Genomic DNA, 17,990 nt, shown 5'->3' on the forward strand with positions numbered 1-17,990 from the left:
GACTTCTCCAACCCCAATGCAATTTTTGTATGAACTAGACCCAGCAAACCAAACCCTCTGGATTTGGAGGGTTATGGAGCTGCCATGCTCCATGGAGTTCTCCCCACCTCCAATGAAGTACCTGCTTTGCATAACTAATTTGTGAAGGAAGAGCAGCCTTTTGCCCAAAGTTAGCTCTAAGTGTTAGAACCCTTCAGGCTAAACCTAGAAATATTTATTGCAGTGTGCTGAGCCACTGCCTTGCTGGAATTGCAGTCTGGGGACTCCATGCCATCTGCAGAGGACAGGCTGTAGAACTGGATTGCATCTCCCATTGTGGTGTCACATGCATCCTGTAGGGATCATAAAGGTTGGAAAAGACCTCCAAGATCACCCAAGTCCAATCTTATGAAATACGGAACCTTACCCAGAAAATATGAACATACAGAACAACCATGAGCTGGCCAAATTTTTCCTACATTTCCAATTGTGAACAACCTCACAATTTTTCAGTAAAACTTTTTTTAGATAATAAGCTGGGAAGAAACACTAATTTTCCAGCTTGATGTCATGTCCAGCATTTGATAAGGACTCTAGAATACCTCCCTGAAGAAGACAGGCTGAGAAAGTCGGTGCTGTTCAGCCTGGAAAGCAGAAGGTTGCCTTTATACCTTGAGAAGGCTGACCTAGAGCAGAGGCTAGACAGAATTAAAGAATAAAGTAGGTATTTATTAAAAGGCCTTAATGGATACACCTTGGGCAGTGCAAGAGCCCAGCCGGGGCTACACCCAAGATGAACCCAAAATGGTCACAGAAATGGATGACCAGTCATGAGGTCTCTCACTTTTATAAGTTCTGGTCCATTTGCATATTGGGGTTAATTGTCGAATTACAGCTTCAGATTATGAAGTCCCATCCTTCTTGTTTTCTGTCTTCCGACTACCATTGTTTATGCTCTTTGGCATGAAACTTGTAATGGTTGTCCTTGGTCCCAAGTAGAAAAGGAATTATTTTGTCTCCCAACTCTGTGAAGAGACCTTACCAACACTTAATATGATGCACACCTTGGCAGCACAGAATCTGAAAAATATAAAAGCTAAAACTTAAGGCATCACCTGGGCACCTCAGAACATCTTCCAGTATCTGAAGGAGCCTACAAGGAAGACAGAGAGGAACTCTGCATCAGGAAATTTAGTGACAGGACAAGGGTTCAGACTGAAAGAAGGGAAATTTAGGTTAGATATCAGGAAGAAGTTCCCCCCGTGAGACTGGCAAGACCCTGGCACAGGTTGCCCAGAGAAGCTGTGGCTGCCTCTGTAAGAGTTGTAATGAGGGATGCAGGACTCCAAGTGGCTCTCCAAAATGCAGTTTATTGTATCCAAGATGTCACAGCAGTCCAGGGTCAGGGGTGACAGAGCCTGTGCCTACAGCTGTCAGCTCCAGCTGCAAGCAGGCCTGGACACCCTTTGGTTTTGGTTACAATGCATTAGATACTTTTCTTTGCTGAGCATCTTAATACAGAAGAACCAATCTATACCTTAACTTTTACCTATAGCCTATCATAACTACTGTAATTACCATATTCATGTTACTATTCTCCAGTCACTAAAAGTTAGTACATTACAGTTTAAGCTAGAAGTTGTTCTTCAGTTTTCTTGCAGTGGAAAATTCTGAGACCTTTTTTCTACTTGCAACATTGGCATGCTTGTTTGCCTGTGGAATCTTTCTGCTTGGGAAAAACATCTTGTTTGAGGTGGGTTTATCCTTTGCTTTAAGCCATAAAAACCCCTTCTAATGAATATACCCTTTGCCTCCTTGGTTATCCAGCAAAACTGGCTCAGCAATTCTTTTCTTCTATATCAAAACTTGCTTCCATCTCTATTTCATTCTCAGGTTCTACATTCAAAAGTCTTTTTTGCCGAGCATACACATCTGTGAGACTTTCTTGACTTTCTTTTCAAACTTTCATTCTTCCCAACATGCTTCATTCCTGGAAGTCTTAAAGGGCAAGTTGGATGGGGCTTGGAGCAACCTGGTCTAGTGAAATATGTCCTTCCCCATGGCAGGGCAATGGAACTGAAGGATCTATTAAGGTCCCTTCCAACCCAAATAATTCTATTATTTGCTTTAAGTGATACCCAAATTGGCAATCAGTTGAATATTAACAGCCTCAGAAGAAGGTCTGAAATATTCGTGACTACAGCACAGTGACAAGGGGATCTGCCAGATATTGCACAAGATGTGTCTCACCTGGCAATATCCAAACACAAGTTCCTGACAGTGGTTAGGAATTTATAATGTATTAAATCTTCCAAGGATTTTTGAAGAGAGTTGTTGTTTCTATCAACTAGGATTCTGGCATAATCTCTGAAATCCAGTGTGATCCTTCCACAAGCTATGGATATCAATCTTTCTCTCTATTGCCCACATAAAATAGAGAGACCTTTAAAACCAGTGTTGCTTCCCATCTGTGAATAAAGGGAGAACTGGACCCATTTTTTTCTCTAACTTTACTATACATAAATCAAGGCACAGACATGCTAACTGCATCACACAATAACTTCAAAGTGCTTGAGAGACAACAGAAGTTGTCGTTCAGCTCTCATAATCAGCTTTATTTTATGCCAGCCAGACAACACACATTTCATGCGAACTATACATTTGCTCCAGCTGATGTTTAGTCGAAGGTTCCTGACTTCATGTCAATTCTTCCTTCACTAAGGTACTTGGTTCTTGCTCTGTAGCACCAGTGTTTTTTTCAGGGCTCCTGGAAGCAGAAGAAAGAGCATCATTGCAAAGCTATCAGAGCAATCAGCTGACCCATGAAAACAAAATGCCACCACTGAGGTGGAATTTGCCCTGTGACCGATAGGTCTGCAGTGTTCCCCAAGCAACCACACATTTGGTATGTCCTCAGGCTGGCTGGTAAGGGGTCCTGCTCCCTGCAAGGAACTGGTCCAAAACTCATGGATGTCCACAAAACATGTGAGGCCTTGGGCTGGACTTTTTGACCAGCTCTTGGTTTAACTGTGACCAGGATCATGTCCACCATCACTACAAAAAATACTTGCCAATTGATCATAACATGCATCGAACAAACACCTTGCTGTAAAATTGTCTCTCAAAGAAGCAGTTTGTTTCCCTCTAGATGGGTGGTAAAAGCCCTCACAGTGGAGCCGAGCTCTTGTGCCACTCAGGAAGCACCTGGAACCTGTTAAAAACAACCAAAGGAAAGTAAGCCCAGCTAACATATACTAGCCCCAATTTGAGAGCACCCCTTTTCTCTACGATACCCCCAGGAGACACCAGTAGGTGCTGGTGGCACCAAGGTACTGGATGACTGGCAGGGTCAGCTTTGTACCTGGATAGTCGTGGGTGGCAGCACAAAAGAACAAAGGTACTCTGGAGTTAGGGTAGATGCTGCCAGTAGAAGCTCTGGACACGTGTTGGAAGGAAGGCTGGGTCTTGAGGAAGCACAGAGGGAGGGATGGGGAAGGAAAGACCTGTAGGGAACAAGGGAATCAGTCTTCACTAGGAAACAGGAGGGAGGATCTCTAGGGATGAGGAGAGATGGATGGATGGGAACAGGTCTGTGAGGATGCAGAAAGGCAGAAGGCAGTTGATGATGCATGAGAAACCTGCTAAGATTTAAAATGGGCAGCTTTACATGGTGGTTGCATCAAGTAACTGTGGAGATCCCCATTTGTTCCCCAGTTCTGAATAATTTTTGAGCAGGTTAGAGGAGGGAAGGAGGGGCTGACACCATGAGTGGCTGGTTACCATTTTCTTGGTCTATGAAATCAACCCAACCCTGACATGAGAAAACCCATTTCTGTGTGAGAGGCTCATGCAGCAGAACCATGTGAGGAGCCCTGGCAGGACACCTCTCTCTCAAATACTCACCCTCACCTTGCCCTTTTTGCTTACTATGAAGAGACATTTGCTGCCAGAAGCTGTTGGCAGAGGCTGGTAGGAAATCTGCTGAGTTCTTTCAGCGCAGTAGGTCCTATGGGAATGAGGGGAGCCCAGCACCATAAATCAAAGGAAAATGCAGAGCAGCTTCCCTTTGGAAAGATGCCCCACTTGTCAGGGTAGGCCAGGTCCATACTGCTGATGCACAGGCATCTGCTAGGACAGGACCCATTGCCTGGTCTCTGGAGAAGGCTGGAGAAGCCTGCACATCCTTGCCAGTGGAAATGGTGCCCAACAGCACCTGCAGTTGTAATTTGAAGGCCATCAGTAGCTACTGCAGGTACCAAGCACATCTTCACACCTCATTTAGTGAGGGAGGATGCAGGAACCATGGGGCATGATCTCAGGTTGTCCTGTCCCAGTGTGTACATGATGATCCAGGTTCAATCCAGTCCAGGTAGATCAACACCAGAGCTATCCCACCGCTTCCTTGGTATCCAACCCTGCTCTCGCTGCTACCCTGCATTTCAGAGGAGAACTTTGAAAGTAAAAAATCATCTCTCCCTGAAGCAACATGAACTGTTTTCAATCCACCAACATTTTCCTGAGCCCTTGCTCAGGGCCACCAGGGAAATTCTTCCATATCAGCATCACTAGGGCAGTCCCTTCCTGTTGAGATAGTCAGAAAGCTGCTGCCTGCAGTGTGTGTTTTTCCTTTTAATCTACTGGCTCTTTTTTCATGACTGTGTGCATCCTTCAGCCATGGATTTCAGGCCTGAGGAGGAAAAAGAGACTATGTCCCATCTGGCTTCCCCTTTGTTTGCATGAATATAGAAAATTGTGTGATTGCTCATCCAAACCTGTTTTAAACTGGAGGGAGTGTGAGTGGTAGGTAATTATGTTATTTTCCCTCAGAGTTGGTATTCAGAGACAACAGAGCAGGCACAGCAGAGACCAACCATGGCTGTTCCCTGCAGGGCTGCACAGCAAGGTCTAGCTCTAGGTACCAGCCTTGGGAACAATGAGCTGGCAGTGTGCAAATAGGAGGGTTGAAAGGAAAGCCTCATCCTGAAACATAACAATCCCCAACATACATGCAATAACATTTATACATGATCTTTGTTTAAGCCAAGCAAGGAAAGAGTTTGAAGATCTTTGCCCTCGTGAGGGCTGCTGATGGCAAATTGTTGTGTGAGAAGGTGAGAAATGTAGAAGAGATGAATTGGAGATGACAGATTTCTCCTCTTGTTATGTCTGAGAGAGGTGCAGAAAGACAATGAAATTCAGCAGGGATTTGTTTCCCAGAGTCAGCACAAGGTGTCTGGAAATAACTAGGGGTGTTCATGGGCCACCATGAGCACGCATAGCACCATCTCCTCTTTATTGCTCCTGGTATAACCACATGGAGTTGGGATTTTGTGACTTGGGCTCTAAACTTGCCTCTGACAGCTCCAGCAATATTATCCTGTTCCTCAGAGATGTGGATGACCTGCTCACATCTCATCCCTCTTCCTCTATGAATTCACATCTTGATGTTTTGGTGGCCTCATATCAAAATGAGCTGATAACTTGTATTGTCTTCTGCAAAATTACTTTAATTTAAAGCAGTTTAGCTATTTGGGAGCTGTTATGAGTCAGTATAGGCACACAGAAAATTAAGAGTTGCCTTTAAGAGACCTAGAAGCAGCAGGAATCCTCTACCTGAATCAGTGGCTCAGAAACAGCAAACAGCCTCAGGCACAGAACTTGGGTGCTGAAGGAATGTTTTAAAGAAAAAAACCATGAGAAGTCTGTCCTTTCTTTCCCAGAGAATTCGGTGAGGAGACAGCTCTTGTCTGTGGAGGACCACCTTTTGGTTGGTGCCCTTATCCATGAGGGCATTGGCAGGTTCATGTTCCTCAAAAGATAGAAACTCATTGATTTCTGGGAAAATGCAATTCCCAGTTAGATTATGAGCAGTCACTTCTGTCTTCTGAATGCTGTGTTGCCCTTTGTGCACTGAAGCTTGTTGTCTTCACAAAACAGCAACAAAAATGCAAACTTTTTTGTACTGAGAAATGGCCTTAACATGGTACTTTATAATTGGTCTCAGTCGCATTCTTTGGAAAAGGCACATCAAGCAATAGATATGACACCGTGAATTGTATCAGGGAAGTGCAGAATTTTAGCCTTGTTCTATACCTCAGCAGACAGAGGGGTTGCTGTCCTTGCAAAGGTGTGAGACCTGTAAACGTGCACCAGTTTGAGGCCAGCAAGGTCTGAAGAAGAAAGTGCCTGGCCTTGTGAAATCTGGCCTGATGTAGGTGTGGGATGAGCAACAAGGAACTCAGCCCTTCAGAGTTCAAACCACAGCAGCAGACAGGCAAGCTCTCACAGAGTCTGCTAGCAGAAATGTAGATGTTAGAAGACTTCTGCATACCTTCAAGTGAGATGAGCACCTGAGCAGCATGGATGAATCATGTCCTAAATACTAGTCAGACCCTAAAACTGCAGCTGAGATTTTTTTCAGTGCTTTTTTACTGGTGGAATCTACAGCTTGGAGGAGGAGGCAGCAGCACTGTGGAAGCAAGGCAGGTGGAAGTAAGTCATGCTGGCACATAGGAAAGGACACAGGATATCACCTACATCAAGGGATTGATCCTTTTTCCCAATGCTTCTTTCCAGCACCTACACCAAAATTTCTTCAGGCTGGAGATGTCAGGCATAACCCAGCTGCAAGTCTTGCTTGTCCTAGATGGCATTTCCAGGCTTCTCACTGAGGATTTGAGGTCCCCACACATTTCATCTCTTCTGTCTGTTCTTGCAGGCAGGACAGGACAGGAACAGGCACTGAAAGAAGCCCAGAGGCCTGAGCACTGCTTGATCCCTCTCCCATCCATGTCCACCAAACTGCTTCAGTTTTGCCTCTCTTTAGGTCCTCAGACCTAACTCCTGCAGATGGCCCATGAAACCAGACTGGTGACCATGCTCTGAGCTCACTCAGCATGACCAGGAGGTTCCTTTGCTTTCTGGCAGGCTGCTGTCACACCGCAGGCAGTGAGGGTCACTGTAAGGGTGGAGGAACCAGGCTGCTCCTGCAACTTTCCATGTTTATAAGGAGCACCTGGGAAGAATCACCATCTCCATGTACACTAACAACTCCAGCCAGCACCAACCAAACTAGCACTTTGAGGCAATAAATTAGGACAAGGAGGCAGCAAGGAGCCATCTGAGACTGAGTGACAACTGGGTCCTTGATGTACTCAGAGGTAGAAGGACAGGTTGAGTCCTCGCTTGGGATGAAGGAAGCTGATGTCCAGGGCACCTTCTCAGCCACAAGAAGCCTCCTGGGCATCCATCTCTGAAACATGCTAAGCCAGCTTTTGCTGATTCCCCTGAGAGATATGAGATATCTGCTTGGATTTCCACTGACACATCTCTGGCCACTGCTTCCTGTCACAGGGGAATGTTGTTCCTTTACCATCAGCTGCTTCTGCTCGGGGCTACAAGATTTCTCCTTCATTCTCCTTGGCTGCTGCCTTTGTTGAGCCACCTGGCAGCACAGGACATCTCTGCAGGAAGCTGGAGAAAGGCCAACCTCTTTATCAGATGCACCAGAATGGCAAGGGCCAGAAGATCCTGCAGCTCTGAACGTGCCAGGCTCCTACACTGACAACAAAGCTTGTCCCTGTGGCTGTAAAAGAAAAGAAACAAAAGTACCAGAGGACAAAAGCATGATCAGGGTCATCCTAAAAGCAGACAGATCTGCAGAAGCAAGACTGACTGCTTGACTGGCCACCAGAACAGACACACAAGGCACTTGCAGACACATCTAGTGAAGTCACACCAAGAAAGGAGAGAGAGAGAAGGGACCGTTGGTAGGTGAGTTATCATTTATTCAAGCAGTGAGTGATATCACACAGTACAGACAAAGAAAAAGGCTTACAGTCCAAGAGAGACAGGACATGAGACAGTATCTGAGGGAGGATGGGAAGGAGAAGGTCCTTGGTGGAGCTGGGGTGATGTGGAGAGGAAAGCTGTTGGAGGGGGAGAGGTGGGAGAAAGCAAAGGATTGGAGAAGCAGCTGTGGGACAGACACAGAAAAGCTGGCAGAGAGGATGGAGGGAAAATTCTTCTGAAGGCAAGAAGGAATGGTGGTGTGGTGGGCAAATGGGGTCAAGATGGGGAGGTGAGGGCATTGCAGACTGCAAGGGAAGGAGCCAACGGGGAGAGATCTCTGATCAGCAATGAACCTTGGGAAGAGGCAGGAGAGCAGGGGCAAGGGGGGCAAAGACATTCACTGTCCTGCAGCTCCAAAGCACTATCTGTTTCATTAAATTCAGGGTACACTGAGGAGTTGTGCTGATAAATCACAGGATCACAGAATTATTTGGGTGGGAAGGATCTTGAAGATCCTCCTTGTTGTTCCAACCCCCCTGCCATGGACAGGGACACCTTCCACTAGACCAGGTTTCTCCAGCTCCAGTACAACACTTGCCTTGAACACTCCAGGGATAGGGCAGCCACAGCTTCTCTGGGCAAATCTCTTGGGTCCAAACAAGGTGGCCACAGCTGAACTTGTCTTCAGTTGGGTACTAAATCCTGAGCCAGGCCAAGGAGCAGTCCAATGGCCAGGGACTGGATTTCTCTGCTTTGACCATCTGGTACTGGAATCATCAAGTGCTTATAGGTGTTGTTAACTGACGAGAACAGGCCCATCTGCCACCCATCATGTGGTGAGATTCCCCCCACCATGTGCCATGCAGGGTGCTCCTCACTCTTTGCTGTGACCCAGTTCTCCAGACCTCTTTCAGAGCTAGAGAGGACACACCGGTTTCTCCAGCCCTGTTTGGGGACTTGGGGTTGTTGCATGCCACAGGCTAGGCTGGGGTGGGCAGAGTACAACAAGGAAGGTTCAGAAATGCTTTCCCCTTCCCATCTCTCACATTGAAACACATTGAAAGCAGTCAGGGCTCTCACAAATCACTAAGATCTGCCACTACCATCCATCATTTTTCTGGTGTCTGGTCCTTGTCGTTGGCTTCCATGGAGCAGACTTCCTTCCCCTGAAGGGCAAGCTGGCATTTTAGAAAGCATAAAGATGCCTTCGATCCACTAGTAGGATTTTGTTTTATTCTTGCCTCACATGTCCTCCACCATGACAGTCAGGATTAGGGAGTTGTTCCCAAGGCACCCTGCAACAGAAATTAAGAGTCTTTACAAGCAATTCAGAGTTCGTGACAGACCACCAGTCCTGAAGTACTCAGAGCTGTGTTACCCCTTATCACACACCCCTGAGCTTAGAAGTAGACCCAGTGGCATTAGTGGAATTGCTCCCGACCCAGAAAGCTCAGGTGAATAAGAGAAAATGGAAGTGAGGTGCCAATTCCCCGACTGAATCAAACTTACCATGACACTGTTGGAACAAGGCAGAGCAGAAGCCCATGTCTGAACACCACAATATTTTCCAAATGTGGAAAAGGTACTGTTCTTGGAGCTGAGCACATCCATATCATCACATTTATACTAGGGAATTTCTCCTTCCTCTGTGGCTCCTCTTCTTGATCTGATGTCACTGTTGGTTGTTATTCCTTGGATGTTGAGAGGTACAAGCTATGTCAGAAGCATCTTCTTCAAAAGTCTCTTTCTCTCCTGCACTGGCACATCTCTAAATAAACCCTAAATCAAAAGAATATGATGACACACGAGGCTGCATTTGTATAACAGCTGATATGTCAGCTGGTGAAACATCCTTTTACCAGTCAGGGATGTAAAAATGATTATGGAGCTTTTCAAAGGGAGCTCAGTTCTGTGCCCAAGTTGGAGTGGAAGGATGGAGAGTGTCAAGGAAAAACTTCTTCATACACCCATGCACGAGGATCCCAGATGAGTGGACAGCATGTAGTTAAAAGCAGCTCAGTAAAATTGGAAGGGAGGCAACTCCTCATGAGACTGCTCATGGCAGTCAAAGCAACACCTCTGCAAAGCTTCTGATCACTCTCAGATCACAGAATTATTTAGGTGGGAAAAGACCTCTAAAACACTCTGTTATTAAGTATTTGAGAGGGAGACTCGACTTTCAAAATTCAGTTTATTTTTCACTTCACCCAGGCACTAACAGTGACAAATAAATGTCCAGCCAGTGCCTCAACATCTCCACACTGAATGCTCTTGTAAGGCAAAGCACTTCATTTTCAGTGAAGCCCTCCAGCACAGCCCTTTGAAGGAGGAGGGCAGTGCCAGTCACTAGTGACTTGGTGAAGATTAAGGAGTCAGTCAGTACCAGTGGGTTCAGACAGTGATGGTTAAAGACCAGGGATGGCTCCTACTGTTCCCCTGAAATGCATCCTGCACCCCTTTCTGCATTTGGGCTTTGCAAGGCTGAGCTCAGAGATCAACAGGGCAGCGAAGGTGTTTTCCAGCATTCACTATGGGCAGCTGCAGGGAGGAGATGGATTACCTATGAAGACTGCAGCATGGAAAAGACCCTGTGCCTTTGTGTCATGGGATCGTGTTGCCCATCGTGGATTGTCACAGATAAGCCCCAGTAATAACCAATCCTTTAGAAATGAGCATTTTCTCCACTACAGCTGTACAGAGTGAAATGGTAAATCCTGCAACCTACATCCCAGCTGAAACACTCCAAAAATCCTATAGATAGGTGTGATTCATGAATGGATGGAACTGGTGGGGAAGGGAGAAGGGAAGGCAGAGTGATACAGAGGATATCAGAAAGCAGCACTGTTACCAGCATGTGGTCACAAATGGAATAAATTCAGAAAGTGATTTGTAAACAAGGCAGGGAAGCAAAATAGCATCCTTAGCAACAGGAAGGTAGAAAAGGTTTGGTGGCCCATGGATGTCAAGAGAGAAGAGGTGGAGGTGGAGGAGAGGTTTCAAAATCATAGAATCATGGAATAGTTTGGATTGGAAGGGACCTTAAAGACCATCTAGTTCCAAACCCCCTTGCATGGGAAGAGACACCTTCCAGTAGACCAAGTTTTCCAAGTTTGGTTTAGGGAGAAAATAAAAGCTGTAGGCAGTTGAAAAAAGTGTGATTAACATTGGTAAATACACATCATCCACCCTCCCTCCAGCTCTCAATGGGATTTGGTCTCTGCTCCCTGAGCCAGGACAAGGTGGACATGAGCAAGGCACTGGACGGACTCTCCACTGAAGATATTTTTTATAGAAAATAAAAGAAAACTTGGGCCATCCACATGACTTCACTGTCCATCTTTGCATTTGCAAACACTTCCAGCTCATGCCAGACTGGTCTGAGATTAGCAGGCACCTAAAGGGAGTCAGACTGTGCCAGCCCAGCTGTCCCCACAGCAGGCATGCAAGTGGCAACTCTAAGCAACACAACCTCATTTTGGTTGGACAGACATTTCTTTCACTTAACTGTGCTTCTGATTGAGAAAACAAGATCAAGGAGGAGGTATTTGTCTTCAGCATTTATTTATCATTGGAAAAAGAACCCTTTGAGCAAGCAAAGATCACAAGCACATCACAATCAATTGGCGGTACATTAATGTGTGTGTGTGTGTGTGTGTGTGTGTGTGTGTGTGTGTGTGTGTGTGTGTGTGACTCTCATCAGAATATCAACAATGAAAAAGCACCACAAGGAGGTGTGCTTAACATGTTTACAAGAGACAATTTGTGATACGCAACCAAACCCAGGCCACAAAATATTAATTAGACACTTCCTATCTGCCCCCCAAGAGGCAAGAGTTTGTGGAATGCATGGGCACCAGGTTTTGGCACCGGCTGTGCTGCAAATGAAGAAGCAAGTGATCAGTGTGCAAAGCAGTCAGAAAACAGGAGCTCAGTCAGCAATTAGCACCATTTTGCAGAAAGGAGTAACAATACAATACAGTGAAAATGTGAAAGCAAGCAATAGCACAGGAACTCTCACAGGGTAAAAAGCAAAACATTTCTTTTTTTCCTTTTTACAAGAAAAGTAAAACATATTACAAATCAGCAGTGGAACAGAATCAGCATTGTGGTAGCTGGAAACACAGAAGAGCAGAGCACTGTTTCCCGGTGGGATTGACAAGTTCAGAGCCCAAAGTGAATTTGAAATGGCAGAGATTTGGTCTCCTTTCTGATAAACCTGAGTGGGTTGGATGGGCATAGAGTCTGTGGAAGGTACAGCAATGCAGGATTTCACCCTGAGGCTTGCTGTAGTTCCTGGTATGGTATTCAGTGCAGTGCCCGCCCATGTGCTTGGATGTGTGTGTGCTTGGATGCGTGCTGCAGATGTGGTGCATATGGAACAAAAGCCAGGATTTCTATTCCTGTTTTGTTGATGTGAGAGGAAGGTATCCAGGCCTTACCAGTCTCCCAGGCTCTTCCTGCAAAGAAAACCTTTCAAGGACCATTCATCCCACCCAAAGACAGGTGTCAAAAGTAGGCAGGTCAATGGTCCTTGGAAAGTTCCTTCACTATTAGAGGGAATTAAAACCACTGGCTAGCACTTCATACCTAGCTTTGTAGTGAGCTCATGGAATAGCTTGGGTTGGAAGGGACCTTCTAGTTCCAAGCCCTCTGCCACCAAAAGACCTCATGTGTTATGGAAACAGAAAGCTACATTTTGACCACTCACTGTGTATGTTTCAAACACTGTGATAGATGCTCTTCATTAAGAAGAAACCATCCCGAGTTGGATAATCAGCAGTTCATCCAGAGCCATGGAGATGCTTGGATTGGGTGGTCTGAGCATCTTAGTGATGTTCCTAGGTAAAATTTAGTTCACCTTGAAGTCAAGGACTAAATTCTCATTGAATTTCAGGTGAAACAGTGGCAAGTGTGGTGGATCTTTAAATGTGAAACTTAGGGCTGAAAAATAATAGGAAGAACTGTTTTGCATGGTCTGTCCTTATGTAAGATTGGTGTGTTGAGCCATTTGAACTGTCTAGTGCCTTCCTGATGTGTTCTGCCTGCTGTGACATATCATCTTCACAGCTTATGCTACATCCTGTAGGAAAGGACATTACTGAGGAGTGTGAAGATACATGAAGCATCTTAAAAGCCAAGGAATCACACCAAGTCTTGGGAGCTGCTCTTCTCTGGCCAGTTGTCCCTTATGTGACAGGTTGGAAGAGCTGTGAGCAGCATGGCAGCATGCCTCCCCGTGAGCTCAACACAAGCCTTGTGCCAAGCTGCTCTGGACATGGAGCTGAGCAGTGCTGCAGGGGCTTCTGAGCACTCAGAAAAGCAATGATCAATATGGACAGGTCAGCATCTCCATGAGGCATGCACATTAAAAAAAAAAAAAAAAAAAGAAAAAAGAAAAAAAAGGCAAAAAAAAAAAGCACTACATTCACAAAGATTTCCACAGTTTTACTTCCTGGAGGATTTTCCCTGGTTTCCTCCTAAACAGCAGAGGTTTTAAATATATATATATATTTCTATATATGAATATATATTTTCCACATACACAACCTGACTAGCTCATAGCACACAGTTCTAACACAGCTAAGCTGGGGATTACACCACTGAATTCAGAACACTACATTTACTGATACTCAAAGGTTTAGGCTGTTAGCGCAAGGCAAACAGGACACATCACATGATACACTGAACTTGGCATTTATTCATTACTAAGGCCAGCAAATGTCACTATCTGTATATCACAGAGCTTTCCTCCTCATTGGAAAATTTCACTCAACCTTGTAGCCCACCACTCATTTATGTTTCCAAAAGACTAATTCTAATGGGATGAAATCCCAAAAAAGGGACTCCTCACCCTCCCAACCCATCCATTTTTCTGCTAGATAGCTTCACATCTCTAAAATACCCCTAGCAATAAGACTTTCCTTATTCCACCACATCTACAGCAACACACCACCTCCCCACTCTACCTCCCATCTCTGTCTTCATGCTTCCCAATTGTCCACTGGAAATTTCAAGCTGGACTTCACATTAGGAGAGAAAATTTGGAGCTGCAAAAATAAGGAACAAGAACCCTACATCTTAACTTGCAGCCACTCTGCTATGGGAGAGTCCAACAGCTCAGTTTGGTGGGACAAAAATTAATCCCTATGCATTTACGACCCAATCCAGAAGTTAGGCACATAAATTTGGATTGGGACCACAACTCTCCCACTGATCCAGTGACCCAGATTCTCTGGCATGCAATGCCATCTGTTGGGCCAGTTCATACTTGCTGACAAATGGTCCTGCTGTGTTTAGGGCTTCCAAACTGGTCCTGGGGATTTCTTAGTGTAAGAGCACGGTAAATATGACTGAAACCCTGAGATCTTGTCTGGAGGGAGTCTAGGGATCCCAGAAACTTTTTTATGGCCCTCTTGAGTTGCCCACGAGCCAACATGAACATAAACAGCTGGAAGAATAGACACAACGGGGGCTGACAGCTCTAGCCAATCCTGGTGACACATTTCTTTCTACTCCTTGGAAGGTCATGCCTGCAAACTAAACCACTTTTTGAAACCTAGCTCTGCCTATTGGCATCCCAGAAGTGAAGAAAGCAGATCAAGATTCAAAGCAAAACAGGAATAATTAATAAGATCCATAACTTAGGGGAAACAATAGGGAAGAACAACCTGCTGATAACCTAGTCTAACCTGCCATGTGACTGGAAAGTCTTCACTGCTCACTGCACCTTCCCTCACCATTTTTTTTTTTTAATCAAGGACTTCAAGTGGTATTGATGAGTGAAGTTGCCTTGATGCAGCTAGATGTACTCCCAACTACCCTTGGGGAGGATTTGGCCCTTTACTTCCATGGGATCTCCTTTCCTGTTGCTTCTTGGAGCAAAATTCCCATGAGTGTCAAAGGGGAAATCATTCTTGGCCACACCATTGATTTTGGTGTATTTACAGCACATCCATGGCACCATGAATTAATCTGATCCTCTCTGCCTCCAAACCCCTTTACCTGTTGACACCAGTGGGAGATGACACAATGGCCAACCCAAAAGGGCCTCATGGGATGAGAGCACAGCCCCTCCTTGGCTCAATGGGCACTTCCATGCTGTCAAAGCACTGAAGAACCAAGCCCAAGGAAAGGGGCAAGCTGTTGGATGTAATCACTGTTGATCCATCACCTTCTTCTCTTAGGACCCTGCTTATACATTCTCACATCCCTCACTCTGTGCAGAGCCGTGCAGGCAAAGCAGAACAACCTGACCTCAGAAACAAGGATTTCCTAATCCTCCTTGGAAATAAAACAGAAAAGCTTCTAATACAATCAGAACAAAAAGCAGATTAGAAGCCTCTAATTAATTTTGTGGCCTTTATTTAATCAAAGGGAAAAAAATAAAAAAGGAAGGAAGAAAGAAAGAAAGAAAAGGAAAAAAAATGAGAAAGAAAGTGCAGTGACATTTACTCTTTTGCCTCAGCCAGTTTATTGTTCATCTCTTTACTTTTCTCCTTGTCTTCTGGCTTTGCAGTGTTGGAGGTCTCGGCGCTCTTTTTCTTGGCAGCCCGGCCAGATGCAATCTGCTTGTCTTTGGCCTTTTTCAAGGGTTTATGGCTTGTTGTGGTCTTTTTTGGTTTGGAAGGCTTTGTGCTAGGCTTTTCCACCTGCATGGAGAGCGACAGGCAAAACAACGACATAGAGATGGAGAAAGAGAGAGAGAGAGAAAGAGAGAAGGAGAGACACAAGGACAAGTGGAAAATAGGATTCAGATCTGAAACAGCACAAATGTTACTTATCTGCTCATCTCTGCCCTGCCACAAAGGCAGGGGACCAGCTGAGCTTATGCTGAGTGGCAAATGGCCAGCTCCTTTCAGGATGCCCTCAAGTCAGTGCCCCTGGAGCCAGCAGAGCCCATTGTATCCAGATCAGGATAGAGCAGGGTGAATAGGAGAGGGAATATTATCAGTAATTTTATCAATTTCTGCATCTTTCTCTGACTTCAGGAGGGGTTTTGCAAACCCACAGAGGATTGTCTCTCTGGAAGCAGAGAATTGATGCTCAGGGCAAAGAGGCTGCTATAAGTCTCCATCTTTCTTGCAGGAGAGGACTCCTCTGTTTGTTCCTCCCAAAATAGAGGAAAATTACCTTGGGATACCTGAGGTGCAGAACGCTAATTGGCACATGAGAAAATTCCACAAGATCTTGTTTCTATACCCCCAAAATAGGAAGGACAATTACAAAAATTAAGGGAGAACAGAAGCCTTCATCTCCTACATGCTCACCCTACAATCCCTCTCAGTCCTCACAGATCTAAGCACTCATCAACTTAGGGAACAACTTATGGTCCTCTGTTTAAAACTTCACAGACTGACTCCTTTAATATGCAGATCCTCTGCTGGTCCTAGAAAACAAGGCTGGAAAACATTCCAGCTCAGGCCCTTCTTAACACATGTTCTCGATCTGATCCAAGCCAGAAGTGCATACTGTCAAAATCTGTGTAATGCTCTGAATTAACAACAGATGTCTGACTCCCAGCATAAAATGCAATGTGGGGCTCCTAAAGTTTTGGAGGGAGGAAGAAAAAGCTGCCTGGATAATCACATAGGAAATGACAACAGAAAACCCCTTTTCATCTCAGCCCTACCCTCACTTGATGTAGGGCACTGTTGTCTCCAAAGTGCCTCAAGCTGTCCCAGAGCCCATAGAATTGTAGAACATTTTCGGTTGGAAGAGTCCTTAAAGAGCATCTCATTCCCTACCCCCTGCATAGGCTGGGACATCTTCTACTACACCTGGTTGCTCCAAGCCCCTTCAAACCTGGCACTGGACACTTCCAGGCATGGGGCAGCCATGGGGCCTTACCACCCTCACAGCCAAGAATTTCTTTCTGATATCCCTTCTAGCCCTGCCCTCTGGCAGTGTGAAGCCACTCTCCATTGCTCTGTCCCTCCAGGCCCTCGTCCAAAGTCCCTCTCCAGCTCTCCTGGAGTCCTGTTAAGCACTGACAGGGGCTCTGAAGTCCCACCAGAGCCTTCTCTTCTGCAGGCTAAACATCCTCAGCTCTCCCAGCCTGTCGCCATAAGAGAGGTGCTCCATTCTTGGAGCATCTCCATGGCCTCTTCTGGACTCAATCCAACAGATCCATGTCCTTCCCATGCTGAGGACCCCAGAGTTGGAGGCAGCAGTGCAGGTGGGGGTTTCACAGAGCAGAGGGGCAGAATGGAACAGTGGGGCAGAATCCTCTCCCTGACCTCCCTGTCCATGCTGTGGGATCAGCCCAGGACCCTGTTGGCTTTCTGGGCTGGCAGCACACATGGCTGGGACGTGTTCAGCTTTTTATTCACCACCATCTCCAAGGTGGATCCCAAGGTGCACCTGCTGGCTGGAATGAGGATACCACATAAGGGGAGTGACAGCAAGCAGTGTCCAGCCCAGCCTGGCTGCATTGGACATGTCCCACCAGGAGCAGCGATGGCCCTGAGTCCCTTCTGCCCTGTTTCTCACCTTTGGAGGTTCTTTGTAGGGTTCACAGTAGAGAGTGCGTATCCTTCTGCGTTCCAGGTATTTGTTATCAGCTGGAGAAGGCTTACTGGTTTCCCCCTTGAACTGAGCACTGTAACTGGTTTCATGGGTCATTTTCTCCTCTGGTGGCTTGTACTGGGGCTTTGCTTTTATCGCTTTCACGGGCTTGACATCTATCCAGGGTCTGAACTCATTTCTAGAGATCAAAAAGGAAAAGGGTTCAGGAATTAAAACAACAGGAGAGCAATGGTAACACGGGAATGGAGTCCTGCATTGATCAACCAAGTCTATTAAAATCAGTTAGTCCTGGACACCCCTTAGCCATGCCTGTAAGTAGAGATTGGTATGATTCCACATACATTGAACCTATTAGACAGAAAAGTTTTGTTAATTCCATACTAACAGATAAATAATTGGCACTAACAGATAATTAATTAACACAATACCAAGTAAGATGTAAACTCAAGCAGAGCAGGGAATGCAATTTATCAGCTATATGTTGAGCTGTGGCTTTCCTTTATTAACTGATAGTGGATTCCTGAATTGCAGGGAAAAAATAACACTGTCTTTCATTTATTTTGGACAGAGATTAAACGTCTGGTAGAAAAAAGACCCGAACACAATTAAAAGTGTGGATCAGTGTGTTCTGGACACATTCTGCTTCCCATCCACAGCCTCCTTCTCTTCCATCTTGTAGTTCTTCCCAATACAAC

The 17,990-nt window shown here is 45.6% G+C and overlaps 1 protein-coding gene across 1 annotated transcript in view; it reads right to left on the reverse strand.

Moving 5' to 3' along the window:
- Positions 1–1,329: 1,329 nt before the first annotated feature.
- The window catches only part of MAP6 (microtubule associated protein 6), a 55,131-nt gene continuing 38,470 nt past the window's right edge, over positions 1,330–17,990 (reverse strand). The window contains exons 2-4 of the mRNA XM_066571956.1: positions 17,260–17,473; positions 15,223–15,419; positions 1,330–2,746 (exon numbers count right to left, since the gene is read on the reverse strand). Coding sequence (XP_066428053.1) covers positions 2,677–2,746; positions 15,223–15,419; positions 17,260–17,473 — 481 coding nt within the window. The 3' untranslated portion in view covers positions 1,330–2,676. The remainder of the gene's footprint in view (positions 2,747–15,222; positions 15,420–17,259; positions 17,474–17,990) is intronic.

This window comes from Molothrus aeneus, chromosome 2, assembly GCF_037042795.1.
Source record: "Molothrus aeneus isolate 106 chromosome 2, BPBGC_Maene_1.0, whole genome shotgun sequence".
NCBI lineage: Eukaryota > Metazoa > Chordata > Aves > Passeriformes > Icteridae > Molothrus > Molothrus aeneus.